This window comes from Microtus ochrogaster, chromosome 21 (assembly GCF_000317375.1).
Source record: "Microtus ochrogaster isolate Prairie Vole_2 chromosome 21, MicOch1.0, whole genome shotgun sequence".
Lineage (NCBI taxonomy): Eukaryota > Metazoa > Chordata > Mammalia > Rodentia > Cricetidae > Microtus > Microtus ochrogaster.
The window spans coordinates 2,709,064-2,727,554 of NC_022022.1; the positions used below are offsets into that span (position 1 = coordinate 2,709,064).

The 18,491-nt window shown below is 42.7% G+C and overlaps 1 protein-coding gene across 3 annotated transcripts in view; it reads left to right on the forward strand.

The window, feature by feature from the left end:
- Positions 1 to 15,553, forward strand: part of Rprd2 (regulation of nuclear pre-mRNA domain containing 2) — a 58,112-nt gene extending 42,559 nt beyond the window's left edge. For 2 of the 3 annotated variants that reach the window (XM_005356959.3, XM_005356960.3), the window contains 3 exons: positions 407 to 667; positions 3,645 to 3,842; positions 9,276 to 15,553. In XM_005356959.3, the coding sequence (XP_005357016.1) occupies positions 407 to 667; positions 3,645 to 3,842; positions 9,276 to 12,019 (3,203 nt within the window). In that variant the 3' untranslated portion in view covers positions 12,020 to 15,553. The remainder of the gene's footprint in view (positions 1 to 406; positions 668 to 3,644; positions 3,843 to 9,275) is intronic. The other variant, XM_013349851.2, reaches the window with a different exon arrangement.
- Positions 15,554 to 18,491: the final 2,938 nt, after the last annotated feature.

The following is an 18,491-nucleotide window of genomic DNA, read 5'->3' on the forward strand; positions in this document are numbered from 1 at the left end:
TCTCTCCCTCCTCCCATCCTTCTCCCCCTCCCTCTCCAGTCCAAAGAGCAGTCAAGGTGCCCTGCCCTGTGGTAAGTCTTAGGTCCTCCCCCCCTCCGTCCATATCTTGGAAGGTGAACATCCAAACTGGCTAGGCTCCCACAAAGCCAGAAAATTAAGTAGGATCAAAACCCCATGCCATTGTCCTTGGCTTCTCAGAGAAGCGCTAGTTACAGGGGTTTTGACCCATCTAATATGCCTTCCAGGAACTGGTGGGGCTTTTGTGTTTTGTTTTGTTTTTAAAACATAAAGTGAGAGTAGGGCTTTTGCCCTCAGAGTAGGAAATATTAGGGACATAATATTGATTCATACTGAAAGTAAAATCTAGAAAATAGGTTATAACATTGCCTCTTGTTTGTTCAAACAGTAGAGGACAGGAAAGAAAAACCTCTGGAAAAACCAGCTGTCTCCACTTCTGTACTCACAAAGTCAACAGAAAGTGTCTCGAAGGCCTCACCGTGTGCCCCAGCAACTGTGCCCACGACAGCAGCTCCACCTCTTCCAAAGCCCATGAACACTTCGCTTCTGTCCCCTTCCCCTGCTTTGGTTTTGCCAAACCTGGCAAATGTGGATCTGGCAAAAATTAGTTCCATCCTTAGCAGCTTAACTTCAGTCATGAAAAACACTGGTAAGTGAGCCTAGTGAGGATGGTAAAACCTGGATTCCATCTTGGTTTTCACTGAACCATCAGTTTTTGGGTTTTTTTTTATTGCTAATGGTGAAATTTCTTCAATTTTTTTTTTGGTGGGAGGGTTTCTCTGCATAGCTTTATAGCTTGTCCTGACACTCCATCTGTAGGTCAGGCTGACCTCAAACTCACAGAGATCCGCCTGCCTCTGCCTACCAAATTCTAGGATTAAAGGGGTGTGCCATCATCGTCCGACAAATTTTTTCATTTTAAATACATTAACAAATGGATAGACATTATTTAAAAAAAGCTCAAAAATAATCTTAATATGCCAAAACAAACCACCCACATATATTCATGGATGCATGAATTTGATGGATTAAATATTTGTAGTACTATTAGTAGTTGAAATGTTGGCTGGGCAGTGGTGCCATATACCTTTAATCTCAGCACTTTGGAGGCAGAAACAAACAGATCTCTGTGAAGTTGAGTACATTCTGCTCTATATAGTAAGTTCCAGGAGAACCAACGATACACAAAGAAACTTTGTCTCGAAAAACTAAGAAAAAAAAAACATTGTCTATATTATTTTTAAGCCATTTTACTTAAAAACTTTATATCACACATTTTTATGTCATTAAATAATTGTCTAAACAGCTAGCTGGTTTGATGGTGCATATCTACAGTCTCCGCAGTTGGAAGAAGAGCAGGAGAATCCGGAGTTCAAGGATAGCCTGGGGTACATGAAACCCTTTCGGGAAAAAAAGATGAGAGTGGGTAGGGAAATGGTCCAGAGAACGGCATGCCTGATGCATTAAGTCTGAGTATCTAACTTCAGGTCACCATCACTCATGTACAAACTAGGCTTAGCCATATGTGTGTACCCCACCATCTGGAGTGAGTGGAGACAGGTTGGGGTTGGCAACCAGTCTAGAAGAAACATAAAGCTCCAGATTTAGTGTTTGAGATACTGTCTCCAGAAATTAGATAGTGACAGAAGACACCAAATATCACTTGGCCTCCAGGTGCACACATGTGAATGAGTGTACCTGTGCATATACCACACACACAAAAGAAAATTTATGTCAACTTCAATTGTAATGTATGATAGTCCTTGTTATTAGATATCACATTACTATGTTTTCAGCATTTTGCTTTGTAAAGAATGCTGAAATCTTTGCTATGCAAACCTGATGAGCCCTGCATTCAATTCTCAGGATCTGTTTTTATTGTTTTTGGGGTTTTTTATTTGGTTGGTTCGGTTTTTTTGTTTGTTTGGTTGTTTTTTTAATTCAAGACAGGGTTTCTCTCTAAAGCAGTCAATCCTGGCTGTTCTGGAACTTGCTTTGTAGATCAAGCTGGCCTCAATCTCAGAGATCCGTCTGTCTCTACCTCCTATATGTTGGGATTAAAGGCGTGCACCACCACCTCCTGACTGTTCTCAGGATCTTATGTGACTGGAGAGATCTGACTCCACAGAATTGTCATCTGATCTCCACACGCTCCCCCATTCTCCACACAGTAACAACAACAACAACAACAACAACAATAAAAACACTAGAATGTACAACACACAACTGCAGAAAGATGGGGAAACATATTTCATCTGTGCTCTGCCCACTCTGTGTTATTTGGGGGTAGGGATCAGCATGTGGCCTAGACAATGCTGACACTCAGAAAACCATGAGGAAGAATGAGAATTCTAGGCCAACATTGGTTATATTGTTAAGACCCTATTTCTTTTTTGTTTGTTTGTTCAGTTTGGTTTGTTTTTTGTTTGTTTTTGGTTTTTTTTTTTGAGACAGGGTTTCTCTGTAGCTTTGGAGCCTGTCCTGGAACTCACTCTGTAGACCAGGCTGGCCTCAAACCCACAAAGCGATCTGCTTGCGTCTGCCTCCCTAGTGCCGGGATTAAATGTGTGTGCTATCACTGCACAGCTGGAGACCCTGTTTCAAAAACACAAAACCAAAAAACAGCATGTAGATTTTTTTAAAAGTATTTTCATGTGTTAGGACTAAGTTGTTACCTAAGAGAGTATACTCCTTGATATACCTAGTAGTTGGAAATTTAACTGTTACCAACCCTTTCCATTGTCAACCTGGAAAAGATAGTATCTATTCTTTTAATTAGACTATTTTTCATTTGCTTATTTTCTCCTGTCTGCATTTCCCCTTTTAATGTGTTAATAACCAGCCCAGTATTTTGAGGTGTAAAAGTATAAAGGAGTTTGTTTGTATAATGTCGTTTTAAAGGTTGTTTCAAAGAAAAACCCTGGCCAATAACATAGGCTTGTTGTTACTACCCCATCCCTTCCCCCCACTTCCCAACCTGTTGGCAGAGACTGTGCTTTCATTTCCCAGACTCCCAGATTGGAATAATCACACAGAAACTATATTACTTACAACACTGTTTGGCCAATGGCTCAGGTATATTCCAAGCTAGCTCTTACATCTTAAATTAACCCATTTCTATGCATCTATGTATTGCCACGAGACTGGCTTACTAGTAATGTTGTGGCATCTTTCTCCTTCAGCTTCTACATGGCATCTCCTTGATTCCACCCACTCTCTATATCTCTGTTTGGATTTTCTGCCTGTCTTTACTTTGCTAAGCCATTGGCCAAAACAGCTTTATTCGTCAACCAATAAAAGCAACACATATACAGAAGGATATCCCACATCACTGATCTCCACACCCCCCACCACAGCCCACACACCAGGCATATCATCAGAGTAGAAATAGGTTGTCTGGTTGCTGCTGTGAAAACCAATGTGTGTGAAAATAACATAACGCTTGTTTGTTTTAAGAATATTCTAAATAGAACAGTTCATATTTTCAGGTGTTTATCTTTGTATGTGTCAGAATGGGCACAATTTGTACATAAGTCACAAAAATTACTATTAAACAATCATTCATTGAGTGGAAAGTGTCATGAATTGAGTATTGCATTTTCTTGAGTTCATCTTTCTGCCACCAGGGGTCAGTTCTGCATCAAGACCTTCTCCAGCAACACCTACCAGTCCCTGCAACCTCACCAGTGGCCTGAAAACACCTGCTCCTGCCACAACATCTCACAACCCTCTGGCAAATATCCTCTCAAAGGTGGAGATCACCCCAGAGAGCATTCTCTCTGCTCTTTCCAAAACCCAGACACAGTCAGCCCCTGCACTCCAAGGTAAACGGACATGTGCCAGAGGGACTTGAATTGTGTAACAGTGTAATCTTGTATTCTAGTTCTAAGAATCCAAAGTCATGAAATGTACACTATAGTTAACTCCTTTGTGCCTTTATAGTTATCACTTGTGAAGTGGCATTTATAGAATTGAAAATGTCAACATTGAAACAGACTAAATATTATCTAGTCTCTTACCATCCCATTAAGATAGGAAAACTAGGCTTGGTGCTGTGATTTGGTTGGTTAAGCCTGTCTGATGTGTGATGTTAAAACTGAAAACCAGTTTTCTTGATTATTTAATACTCTGACCTGCACCATGGCACCATTGGAGGGTTATATTAATTTCAGTATAGGGTTAGTGTGTGTTGACTTTTTTTTTTTTTTCCTTTATGAGGGTGGTTTCAAGACAAGGTTTTTTTGTGTAGTCCTGACTGTCCTGGAACTCATTCTGTAGACCAGGCTGGCCTTGAACTCACAGAAATCCACCTGGCTCTGCCTCCCAAGTGCTGATATTAAAGGAGTTCACCACCACTACCTGGTGTGTGTTGAGGTCTAATGTTGACCTATAATACATCTTTTTTTTTCTTCTATCTGTAATCTGTGTCTCATTTAAACTTCTCTTTTCGGCCTTCCCAGTTACATCTTCTACATAAAAGTGCTTCAGTTTTTCATGAGTCTTACCTGATCTTTCAATTCTTATTACCCAGATACCTGCACAACCTTTCTTAAGCATCTCAGTATAATTATGCCATTAATTATGAATTCCAGAACAGTGTCAGCATTATAAAACCAGGTCAGACAGATGTTGTTAAATATCCTATAATGCATAGACTAGTCTCAGCCACGGAATGTATGTAGTGTAACATGTCAGTATTGCTACAGCGAGGAGCCCCGTGCTGTGAGTAGAGCACTACAGCTATGGATTACTTCCAAACTGTTCTGGATAAATTATTGTTTATCCTTAAACAAAGAATTTTATTTTATAAAAGTAAATACTATTCAGTGATCATCTGAAACCTCTCTCTATTGGAACTAACAGGAAAGAATTGATGTTCCCAGTAATTCCAGTTCTTAGGATACTCAGATTTCAAGTTGAAGGCTAACTTAGGCTACAGTGGTGGTGTGAGAGAGAGAGAGTGTGTGTGTGTGTGTGTGTGTGTGTGTGTGTAATATGCATATATATAATTTATTTTTATATGTATTGGTGTTTTTGCCTGCATGTATGTCTGGGTGAAGGTGTCAGATCTCCTAGAAGTGGAGCTACAAACAGTTGTGAGCCACCATGTGGGTGCCAGGAATTGAACTCAGGACCTCTGGAAAAGCAGTCAGTGCTCTTAACCAGTGAGCCATCTTTCTAGCACTGTGTTGTTGTGGTGGTGGTTTTGTTTTAAGCACAAAAAAGGTTTGATAATCTCTAACAGCTCATCTTGTACAACTCAAAAGAGATTACAGTGCTCTTGGGTTCTCCCTTTCCACCACCATCTTGTAGATGGAGTAACAAATTTAAAGTCATTCATATTATTTTTTTTCCCTTCAGATGCATTAACTGTATCTTAGAGTCCTCCTGCCTGAGTGCTGGTATTAAAGGCATGTGCCACTACCACCCTGAGAATACAATTTTTTTACACCTTTAATCCCAATGCTCTGGAGGCAAAGGCAGGCAGATCTGAGTTCAGAAACCCTGTCTCAAAACAAGAAAAGAAAATTTCTTAGAACTTTGTTCTGTTTTTGTTATCCACAATCTGTTGACAAATTTTCAAAAGAAAGACTTCATGGCTTGTGGACATGAAAGAAATGTAGTAAAGTGACAAAAACGTCATATTACAAATATTACGAAAGTCTACTATCTTTTTAAATTTATTTATTTGTTGAAGGACAGTTTGTTGAAGGACAGTTTGTTGAAATTGGTTCTCTCATACAATGTGGGTGCTGAGGATCAAACGCTGGTCATCAGGCTTGGCATCAGGTGTCTTAGCTGCTGAGCCGTCTCACTGGCCTGACAGTGTCTATCTGAGAAAACAGTGCTCTGTGAAAGCACATGCCCACAGTGTCTGAGACATAATAGTCATACATACCTCACACCAGTAATCACAGCACTTGAGAGGTATAGGTAGGTGGATCCCTGTGAGTCTGAGGCCAGTGTGGTATATATAGTGAGTTCTAGAGCATCTAGTCTTGAAAAAATAAAAGAATAAATAAAGGACAGACATGGTGCAGTTGACCCCTACCTGAGAGGCAGTGTCAGAAGGATCACAATTTATGCCAGTATGTGAAGCAGAAACAGTAATAATAAAATTTGTGTCTGGTCTGTAGGTTTGTAAGCTGGTATAGCCACCATGGAAGTCAGGATGAACTTTCCTGACTGAAAATGGAGCTCAGATATGATTGCTCCTGGGTCTACATCTGAAGAACTCACATGAACACAGCACAGGGATTCTTGTGTGTCCTTGTTAATATTGCCTTGCTTTCAGTAGGCAGAAAATGGAACCAGCCGAGAGAGATGAAATGTGCACACTGCCCTTCTAATTTAATCCAGCCTCATGAAGAACCTGAAAAACCCAACATTTGCAGGGAAATGGGTGTAAATGAGATTATTGTGTTAAGCGAGACACAGAAATACAAATAACCATATATTCTCTCAAAGGCATAATAAATTGTGTCTGTCTGTGTAGATGTTAAAATAAAGATCCATGAGAGGTGAAGAAAAGATCGTGGTTGGGGGTGAAATAGATGTGGCATGACAGCAGATGGAATTCCTATCCACAGAGAGGAGGGTGGAGGGAGGAGAGGTGACTAATGAAGTTTAATGACACGTGGTATATGAACGTGCTATGATGAGGCCCATTTACTGAAATTAACTTTAGGATTTGTTCAGGCAGTAAATTGTTTTCTGTGCATGCATGAAGACCTGAGCTTAATCCATGGTACCCACATTCAATCCAGGCCTGGAGTTGTGTTTGGAATCCTTGTGCCAGAGAAGCAATAATAAAAGAATCCTGTTGGCCAGCTGACTTGGCCTGATGGGTTAGCCCCAGCTCCCAGTGAGACCTTGCCTCAAAGACAGGTGGAGGCTCCTGAGACGCTGATACTGAAGTTGACCTCTGGCTCCCACATGTAGGTGCCACGTGTGCCTGTGCACAAAGAGAGTTAATTTTTAAATTCCTTAGTAAATATGATTTTAAATTGATATTTTGAAGAAGCACTAACTGAAGTATCAGGAATATTTTCTTTTTTTCTAAATATTTATTTATTATATATACAATATTCTGTCTGTCTGTATGCCTGCAGGCCAGAAGAGGGCACCAGACCTCATTACAGATGGTTGTGAGCCACCATGTGGTTGCTGGGAATTGAACTCAGGACCTTTGGAAGAGCAGGCAATGCTCTTAACCACTGAGCCATCTCTCCAGCCCCCAGGAATATTTTCTTTAGATATTTCTTTACCAAAAGATACTTTTGGCAGATTTAGCAAGAACTAAAATTTCCATTTATGTCTAGGAAATGAATAAATTTGACAAAATATGGTTGGTTCACAGGATCTTCCTTTTTAGTTTTTTGTCTTTTAGACTTTTTTTTGCCTGGACATGGCGGTATACATTTGTAATTTTGGCAGGGAAGAATACCATGAGTCCATCCCAGTTATGTAAGGAGATCCTGGGGTTTGTTTTGTTTCATTTTCAGAGCCTTTTGATTTCATTAACTTTAGCCTGCAACAAAGATTTTTTTTCTCATGGTTCTGAGGTTTGTCAGTTAGTGAACAAAGTTGAATCTCATCATTGTCAGTTTGTATACAGACCAATAGTCCTTGGGTTTTCCTAGCTGTAAATCAGGAATTGTGCATTTTTGTATGTAAATATCAGCACTTCTCTTGGTCTGGCTTTGTCTGTCTTTGTGGTACCTGCTTTCTGTTTGTCATTGCTGTCTTTCACAGCCTTGGTCTTGAAAGCAATCTCTGTGATGCACGCCTGTGATCCTACCTTTATTAAGAGAAAGGAAGACTGAAAGTTTGAGGACAGCCTGGCGTACATAGCAATACTCTGTCTCAAAAAAAAAAAAAAATAGAAGAAAACGAAAAGAGGGGCTGGAACAGTGGCCCAACAGTTAAGAGCGTGACCTGTTCTTGTAGAGGGCTCAAATTCTGTTCTCAGCATTCATATCTGGTAGATTACAACCACCTGTGACTAGCTCCAGAATATGTAATGCCTTCTTCCTGAACACATATTACATACATTTATACAAATATATACACATACACATAAATAAAAATAATTTAGAAAAAAGAAAAGAGCTGGCTGTAGTGGCATATGCCTTTAATCTCAGTACTCAGAAAGCAGAGGCAGGCAGAGCTCCATGAGTTCAAGGCCAGCCAGAGCTAGGTAGTTGACATCCTGCCTCAAATATAATAATTAAATAAATTCAAATTTTAAAGGGGAAAAAAGACTGGATGTGATAGTGTACACTTAAAATCCCAACTTCCAAGGATTAGAGTTTAATGCCAGCCTAGATTACATGAGACCCCCTCCCCCAAACTCTCATCCCCCATAAAAGACAAGACTGGGGTGAGGAAAATACTCGGTGGTTAAGAACATTGACTACTCTTCCAGAGGACCCAAGTTCAATTCCCAGCACCCACACTCACAACTGTCTGTAATTTTAGTTCCAGGGCTTCTGACACCCATGGCAAAGAACCAATGCACATAAAATAAAAATTAATTAAAAAAGACAGGGCTGGAGAGATGAAATTTATCACCCACATAGATTTCAGCAGTCTGAAACTCCAGTTCCAGGGATCCAGTACCTTTTTCTGGCCTCCTTGGCCATGCATGTGGCATATAGACATACATGAGGCTAGGGGGGCCAAACACCCATACACATGCAGAATAATTTTAAAAGTGTCATTAATCTAACAAGAGATAGACTTCTTCATATATTCTCTATTAAAGCAGATTTCTGAATTTTGTATATGTTCTTTTCTTCTTGAAAACAGCAGTGCTTGCTAACATATTGGAGTAAATTATGAAGAATAGAAAGTGGGAAATTCATTTGTGTTTAGAGAGATTCCACAGCTCAGACACAGATACTGGCTTGGAATGTTGTGTTAAGAATTTTCTTCCGTTCCTCTCCTGCTTTGCTTTGTTTAAACTATGAGTGATTCTGACATTGAAAATCCCCCTTTCCTGTGACCTTTTATTATTGGACTTGTATCTGGATTGTTCTGGGAATGTCTGAATGCTTTGCTGTCTTATGTCGATAAATAGGCCTGATGTTTTCTGTGACATTTAGACACTGCCTGCTTAGTCTGGATTCCTTTTAACTTCATGTTTTAAAATCTGTCTGGTTCCCACCATAGAATGATCATATCTAATAAGCCCGCCTTGTTTTCATCACAGTGTGGGTAGTGTTCTTTAACTCCTCTACTCTGTGTTTCTGCAGGCCTGTCATCTTTACTTCAGAGTGTTACTGGGAACCCAGTGCCGGCCAGTGATGCTGCATCCCAGAGCTCTACAACGTCCCCTGTTAGCACCACAGGTTCTACCATAAAGGGACGAAACCTGCTCTCCAATACGCAGTCCTTTATTTCCAAAAGCTTCAACTATTCTCCTAACTCGTCAACTGCTGAAGTCTCTTCAACTTCAGCAAGCAAGGCGCCGGTTGGGCAGAGCCCAGTGCTCCCCAGCACTCCTTTTAAATTACCGTCCAGTACTTTAGGATTTACAGGTACCCACAATACTAGCCCTGCTGCCCCACCTGCTGAAGTTGCCATGTGCCAATCCTCAGAGGTCTCCAAGCCAAAGCTGGAATCAGAGTCCACTTCCCCAAGCCTGGAAATGAAGATCCACAACTTCTTAAAAGGTAATCCTGGTTTCAGTGGCTTAAATTTAAACATCCCAATCCTGAGCAGTTTGGGATCCAGTGCCCCATCAGAGAGCCATTCTTCAGACTTCCAGCGTGGTCCCACTAGCACTTCAGCAGACAACATTGATGGAACCCCTGTTCGGGATGAACGAAGTGGGACACCCACCCAGGATGAGATGATGGACAAGCCCACATCCAGCAGTGTAGATACTATGTCCCTGCTATCTAAGATCATCAGCCCTGGTTCCTCAACACCCAGCAGTACAAGATCACCACCCCCTGGAAGAGATGAAAGCTACCCTCAAGAGCTCCCCAATTCTGTGTCTACGTATCGGCCCTTTGGTCTGGCCAGTGATTCTCCCTACAAGCAGCCTTCGGAGGGAGTAGAGAGACCATCTTCCCTGATGGAGTCGTCACAGGAAAAGTTCTTCCCTGATACTTCTTTCCAGGAAGATGAGGATTACCGAGATTTTGAGTATTCGGGGCCTCCCCCCTCTGCCGTGATGAACTTAGAGAAGAAACCAGCCAAATCCATCCTGAAGTCAAGCAAGCTTTCTGACACCACTGAGTATCAGCCAATCCTGTCCAGTTATAACCACAGGGCCCAAGAGTTTGGGGTAAAGTCTGCCTTCCCTCCATCTGTAAGGGCCCTCCTTGACTCTAGTGAGAACTGTGATCAGCTCTCATCTCCCCCTGGGCTATTTGGTGCCTTCAGCATAAGAGGGAATGAACCTGGGTCTGATCGGTCACCATCACCGAGTAAGAATGATTCATTTTTCACCCCTGACTCCAACCACAGTAACTTGTCTCAGCCTACTACTGGGCATCTCACTTTGCCTCAGAAGCAGTACCCAGACTCTCCTCACTCAGTCCCACATCGTTCCCTTTTCTCTTCGCAGAATACCCTTGCTGCTCCAACGGGACACCCTCCCACATCAGGTGTGGAAAAAGTCCTGGCCTCCACGATTTCTGCCACATCGACGATTGAGTTTAAGAATATGCTTAAAAACGCCTCGCGCAAACCCTCAGATGATAAGCATTTTGGCCAGACCCCCAACAAGGGTACTTCAAGTGATGGTGTCAGTCTGTCAAACCTCACCCAGCCCAGCTTGCCTACCCCTGACCAGCAACAGGAAGAACACTATCGCATAGAAACCCGCGTCTCTTCCTCCTGTTTAGACTTGCCTGATAGCACAGAAGAAAAGGGAGCCCCCATAGAAACTCTGGGTTATCATAATGCAGCCAATAGGAGGATGTCAGGGGAGCCAATACAGACTGTAGAGTCCATAAGAGTTCCTGGGAAGGGAAATAGAGGACATGGGCGAGAGGTTTCAAGAGTAGGTTGGTTTGATCTGAGCACACCAGGCAGCTCTTTTGACAATGGTCCCTCAGGTGCCTCTGAGTTGGCATCCCTTGGGGGTGGGAGCAGCGGAGGCCTCACTGGCTTTAAGACAACGCCATACAAGGAACGGGCACCCCAGTTTCAGGAGAGTGTCGCCAGCTTTCATTCCAGCAGTTTCAACTCAACATTTGAGCATCATCTCCCCCCATCCCCTTTGGAACATGGGACACCCTTCCAAAGAGAGCCAGTGGGGCCATCATCTGCCCCACCTGCCCCTCCTAAGGATCATGGTGGTATCTTCTCTCGAGAGGGACCCACTCATCTGCCCTCTGTGGATCTTTCGAACCCCTTTACAAAGGAGGCATCTCTGGCCCATGCTGCTCCACCACCTCCTCCTGGAGAGCACAGCGGAGTTCCTTTCCCTCCCCCACCCCCTCCTCCACCCCCTGGGGAACTTAGCAGCAGTGGAGGGAGTGGTGTCCCCTTTGCTACTCCACCCCCTCCTCCGCCTCCTGTTGACCACTCTGGGGTTGTACCTTTCCCAACACCACCACTGCCAGAGCATGGAGTGACTGGGCCTGTGGCAGTTTTTCCCAAGGACCATAGTTCCCTCCTTCAAGGGACCTTGGCTGAGCATTTTGGGGTGCTCACAGGACCCAGGGACCTCAATGGCCCTGGTCTTAGCCGTGCACGAGAGAGCCTGAGCCTGCCTTCCCGCCCTCTGGAGCATCTGGGCCCAGCCCTTGCAGGAGGTGGGGGAGGCAACACCAGCAGCAGTGGCCTTCCCTTGGGTCCCACACACAGAGACGCCATCGGCCGGAGTGGTATGATTTTACGGAGTCCCCGGCCAGACTTTCGGCCTAGGGAAGCTTTTCTCGGCAGAGACCCATTCCACAGTTTAAAGAGACCCCGGCCACCTTTTGTTAGAGGCCCTCCGTTCTTTGCACCAAAACGCCCATTCTTCCCTCCCAGGTACTGATGGAAATCAGGGAAGGCATTTTGAACAGTCTAGAGAGCATTGGAAGTAGTAGTTTGGTTTCTTGTTTTTGTTTCCTCTCTTGAATTTTTTGTTTGTTTGTTTGTTTGTTTGTTTTTAATGAAGGGCTTCCCTTCCAAATTCAGAAAGCATACATGGTGGCCGTGCACTTAGGACCTTTCCCAAATTACTTGCATTTTCCCCCTTTCTTTAAAAAAAAAAAAAAAAGTGAACATAAGTAAGTCCACTTCATTTGGCTGTGGGTTTGGGGAGTAGGGAGGAGAACAATATTTTATCCCATTTCTATTGGAAAGATAACTTACATTTGAAATAAAACTTCGGTCAGTACAGGTAATAACATGTGCAATGTTGGGGTGTCATTTGGGGGTTGAACTTGCTAATAGTGGTGGGAGGATCTCTGTCTCCTTCCCCCTCCAGCTAAGCAACTTCTGGGACCGGCTTTTCTCCCTTTGTATGCTCTGCCCTGCTGAAGGCCAAGAGGTGTTTGCAGGACAAAATGTGGTCAATTTTGGGCCTGCCAGGTGTATTTGCTTTATTTTAAAGGCATGTTGAGATGGAGTTCTTTATTATCTTTTGTTTTTTTAAGCATTCTCCTCTGCACTATTACCAGGCAGTGAATCTAGGCAGTACAAACTTCAGTCTATGTAGAAGAAAGTTTTCTCTTGCTGGGTGTGGTGGCACACACCCATAGTCCCAGTGCAGGGAGGCAGGGACGGGAGAGAATGGCAAGTTTGAGGCCAGCTTGAGCTATATAGTGGAACTTTGTCTCAAAAAGAAAGAAAAAGTCTCATCCTTAAGTGAGAAGCCTAATAAAATTTCAATATGAAGATGAGGAATGGTCATAGTATGTAAACTAGGGAAGGGATCATTAATGGTGCTGTGTGACCAACTGTCCTTTGTGGACAAGGAAGCGTTTGGATGGGTCTGCGTATCTGTTCTAAGCTCTTACCCCCTGTTTTCCCTGACTTTTTCTCCCTGAGTTACTAATTCTGACTAAATTCTTAAACAAGTGTAGGTAAAATATTATCCTTGCTTTCTTTAATGTTTACGTAGACATTCGTTTTACAGTGCCGCCTCACTGGTGGTTTTCTGCAAACATGAACTACCAGAGGAAGTACTTAGCCTTTAGAGTAATTTCCCCGTCTCAGTCCTCTGTTTACCCTGCTCTTGTTCCTTCAGAGGAGAAGAGAAGACAGGTGGGTATTGCTGGCCTTTGTTACAGGGGAAGTGGGGTCCTGTTGAATCCAAGTTGGCCCTCAGCAGATAGTAACTAGATGTTTTCGGTGCCCACCTCCCATGTCAACTTGCAGATGTTTTGCCTGTGTCATTGCCACGAAGGGAAGAGTTTTCTTCCTTACATTAAAAGGCTTGTTTGTGTTTCTGCATCTTATACTTAGGGGAAAGACAATCACTGTGTTTGGAGCGCTTTTATCTTTATCTGGGAAGCAAATACCGCTTACTACAATTTATTTTGGTGTGTTGCACCAGGGTAAATGCTAATAATCTCCAGGTAGGTGTGTCAAACAGTGATGAGCCTTTGAAGGGATTCTGACAAGTTAGGATAGAACTATCAGGAATCAAGGGAGTGCTTTGAATTTCTCAGTGGGGTAGGAAAGATGGAGAAAAGTGCAACATGTGATCAAAGACAATCCTTTGCCTCAGAAGAAAAACTGTCCAACATAGTCTGGGATCTGTGTTCTGTGTAAGGGTGCAAGACACCGTGTTCGTTTACTTCCCTTTTTGATCCAGCTCTTTCTTTCCTTTCTCAAACTTTGTAGTTCAGTCCACAAAAATGCATGATACCATGACCTTGTGAGGGGATTGGGTATGTAGCATAGCAAAACAAAGGAAATATAGTTATATTCAGTCTTAAGACATTTGTTTAGTAAAAAAGCATCAAACCGGGGTGGGAGAGCAGGAGAATTGTGACTTTCGGGATTGGGTCCCCGCCCCCCTCCCCAAATTAAGTGATGTTCTTCAGTCTAGAATAAAAGAATGTGAATTCTTTCTTCTGCTGTTTACTTGAAAAGGCTCTCTGACCATTTGGTTTTCTAAGAAAACATGGGAGTACCGGGATAGTGTTTTCTGGAGTGTAGCAGCAATTGTCCTCAAACACATATTGGCCAATACATGAGACGAGTACTTTGTACAGTTCAAGGGTGGACTCCCCGGGGATTGGGCTTTTGTGGGACATTTTTTGTTTTTTCCACAAAATCTTGAGTGTTTTTCAGGGTGGAAGTGAGGATTATATGAAGCTGATAGATATTTTAAGGAAATCTGTCTGCAACAGTAAATGAAGACAACTGTATATATGTGATATAGTGAAACAAAAGACATTTCTGGTATTCATAAAGATAAAACAAGGGATTTTATTCTTTCTGGTCTGTGATTTAAACTCCGTACCATGCTCTGACTTTTGTATTTTTCCCTGAGTTTAAACAAAATAAACAAGATATTTTTTAAAGAATGTATAACATAGTGTGTCTCAGCGAGGACCTGAGTCATGAAACAGAATTAAGTAGTTGTCCCTAAGGTCCTTGGTGCTCATTGTAAAACCACAGACAAAGAATTCTATGAATACTCTATACCACGCAAAATTCCTTGATGCTAAATCAGAACTAGGATCCTTAAAGGTTTCCTGAGAGTTCACTCTCCAGTCAGCTTAGATGATAACTCCTCACTGCACCTCTGCCCTCCCAAGGATGGAGGTCAGCAGAACTCCGTTGGTTTCCTGGAGGGTGCAGTGAGCAGTGTAGGACAGATCCTTTCTGATATCAGAAACAATATGCTATGTATGGTATAGCAAGGCTATCTAGACAATGTGAATTGGCTCAGCTTTCTTCTCGCAGAATATCCACTCGGTCCTAACATTACCATTGTCGCAGTTAAGCTTCAGCTGTTAGGTTTTGAATCAGCTGTAAATTACTGCTCCCTCCCCCACCTCCATATTTTTAATTGGTGGGGTAACCTGTTAAGATTTAGGGGGGAAAATAGATATGTTGGATTGATACTCTCACGTGTTCAGTGTGGAAAACACATGCTTTTAGAGGCAAGAACAATGAAATCCTTTTGGAATGTGTATTAATATCATTTAATAAAATAACAGCTCTAAAGGTTTGACATTCTTCTTTGAGATTCTGGCTTTGACCAAGGGTCCCGGCTGCTCTGGTGAATGCAAACAGAAATGACTTCTCAAGAGCCAAAACTGCAACTATTGTATCAGACCTGTGGTTAGAGATGCTAAATTTCCTCCATCGAAGATGTGGCGTGACTTTCCAGGGTCAAAGGAGAAACAGGCTACAGAATGGAGAAAGAAAAGCTGAGGGTAGCCCTGAAGATGCCGTCTGGGGTATATGGGGAAGGACAGAAAGTGGCATGTGTACCCACACACACAAGGCATGTGTGCACAGACCACCTGTTTGTTCTCTCTGTAGCCACTTGCACTTAACCTTTCCCAGCTTTGGAGGGGAAATTGCCTCCAATATTGTTTTCCAGTTTAATAAAATGTGATTTTCTTTGTTGTGTGGTTAACTTTTCCCCTCTTACATTGAACTTTCCCATCTGTCCTCTTTAGACTTGTCCATTATCACTGAAGTCTGGCTGAGCCTGTAAGATCTTCATGGCCTCCTCGGTGTTCTGTTTGGTCCTCTGCATTGTAATGGGTGGGATGCGGTCAGGGTGCTCAGGGAGTGATCGATAAGTGAAGTGGGTTATACTGTATAGATTATATGTGTGTTTTCCAAATACTGTACAGCTGTGAACCAAGGGGAAACGGTGATGTTTTGGTTGTCAAGCTTGCGATGCTAAGCATCAAACCCACGGCTTGTGCATTGTAAGCAAGCATGGACCGTTGAAGGACATCTAACTATAGGGAACATTTTCAAAGAAAGCATAGAGTTGAGGGAAATGTGTGGGAAAGCGTCCTTTTGGTCATCTATATCTGTGACATGGGTGATTGACCTGTCATGTAGAAATCATGTAGAAATCTTACTCCATCCTTTTTCATAACCCAGTGAGGCTTAATAAATGGAATGTTGGCTTAAAGGGATCACATGGGATAGTCCCTACATCTGGGCCAGGCTTGGGTCACTGGCAGGGTAGAAGGCTCTGAATAGCAGCCCTGATTTCGTGAAGCTCCCCGTGTCACAAGACCTCAGAAGTGGCAGCAGTCTAGGGAGCACACCCAGTTCCTAGGGCGTACCACTACACTGACTCTGGAGTCTGATTCACCTTTGCTTCCTTGTCTCCACTAAAGCTCAGCTGGTCACTGAAAGTCTGCACCTGAAGGAGCAACATCTTTTAGGCTTCTGCCTTGGCCTCTGGGCATGTTGGTGAAAAACTATGTGGCTTCTGCTCCCCTCCTCCAGTTTGTTTTATTCTATTTGGGCCAATCAATTTTTCTCTTCTTATTTTGGTTTTTTTTTTTTTTTTGAGACAAGGTTTCTTTATAGTTTTTGAGCCTGTCCTGGAACTAGTTCTTTTACCAGGCTGGCCTGTAACTCAGAGACATCTGCCTGCCTCTGCCTCCCGAGTGCTGGGATTAGAAGCATGTGCCACTACCGCCTGGTATATTAGGACCAATTTTACACAACAGGAATGAGTTACCTCCTCTTGTGTGGAGACTTAGTAACATCATCAGAATGGGTTTGGGGGTATTAGGGTGTTTCTCATTCTTGCTCATGAGTAACAATAGACAAATCTGATCAGTTGCTGTTCACAATTGCTGAGGAGTGACTCACTGAGGTGGTAAAGACAAGTCTTCTAGAAGATCACCTGTAAACTGTCTCAAGCACCTGTTTCTGTGCAGATGGGGAGAACATGACAAGGGAAAGGAAGAAGAGATACAAAGCTAGAGGTCCCAGTCAACCTGTGAACAGAGGAAAGCTTTCCTTAGTTAAAAAGTTGCTTTTGTTTTGTTTTTGTGTGGGTAGGAGGGGATTAATTTGCAGTAGAGCACATGCTTAACATTTAAAAGGCCCTGGTCTAGGAACCAAGGGGATTGGGTGAGGGTTTTTTTTTGTTTTTTTTTTTTTAAATTTCATTTATTTTTTTGGTGTGTGTCTCTGCATGCGTGCTTGGAATCAAGCTCAGGACCTCATACATATAAAGCACGAATCAGTATCCCAGCCTCTCCCCTTTTTTGTTTGTTTCCTAGTCCTTTTGTTCTCACCTAGGCAGGAGCCTCTTTGGGCGGAGGCATAGGGAGATCTGTGGTGCCACCTGAAAAACAAAACCATCATCTGTTCATGTTTGACTCAAAAGGATGTTGCTAACCCAGTCTATCTTGGACTTGTTTGGGTTCATGGCAAACTAAGTGTTCTCCAAATTTTTGTTTCTTATTGTATTCTCTTGTATTTGTAACATGGTCAAGTCCTTTGACGTTGGACCTGACGGTTCTGTTTTTCTTGGCCATCTGTGAAAATGGGAAGAAAGGCTATTGACAACATCCAGTTGTGCTCCCTGCCCTCTTTCATATGGTAGAGCCCTTTGCGTCTACATGAGCAGTTAGTCCTTGCCGAGGCCAATAGAGGTTAGGAAAGTATAAAATTGGTCCCATGTTAGACCTTCCACATTACTAGCGAATCTTCTATCTAAACTTGACTTCCCAGCATTTGCTAAATGAGCTGGAGCTGTAAGAGTGGTAGTGTTCTCATTTGTGAGGCTCAGGCCGTGTCCCGGAGCTAAAATGGATTTGAGGGCTATACACTGATCCCAGTGGATGAAAAAGAAGCTCATTGGAGATAGCTTCTAGTGGCTTAAAGCTAGAAAGACAAACTCTTTTACCAAAACTTCAGCCAGGTGAGGATCCCTGGTCTTTGTTTTTGTTTTTTGTTTTCTTTTTATTACTTTAACTGAAGCCTGGTCTAAGAGTAGAAGAGAAAGTCCTAAATTTTGATTAAGGATCTAAAGCATCCTTCATTGCAGACTTTCCTTACACTTTTGTAACTCTCGTTTATTCATTTTCTGCAACCATAGAGGCAAGTCGGGAGGCATCCTCTTTTGACTTTCTTGAAACTCTTCACTCTAAAAGACCTTTTTGGCCACAAACATCTGAGTCGTGATGTTTGAAAGAAAAGGAAGCAAATCCATGTTAGCAAGCACGATTCATTATGAGTAATCTGGCTTTACTTAGGGTGTCATCGTGGATGTATGAGCAAGCCAGGCCGTGGGTTTGGACAGACTAGGATTTGGCCGTAGGATCATTTCCCATGGTTTAAAGGGAGCATAAAAACACTAGACCGAGTTCTTGGAATGAGATGAAATGATGAAATAGTGATGCACCCAAGGACTCAGGCACGAGTGGGGTGGGCAAAAAAAAAACGTTTCAGAGGTTTTTTCAGATAGACTAAAGGTTTAGGGTTCCCCGAAGCCAAGGCATGTACTAGGAGAACCATTAATTAATGCATTGGTCTTAGCTATCTGGTTTGCTTCAATGGGCATACAACATTCCTTC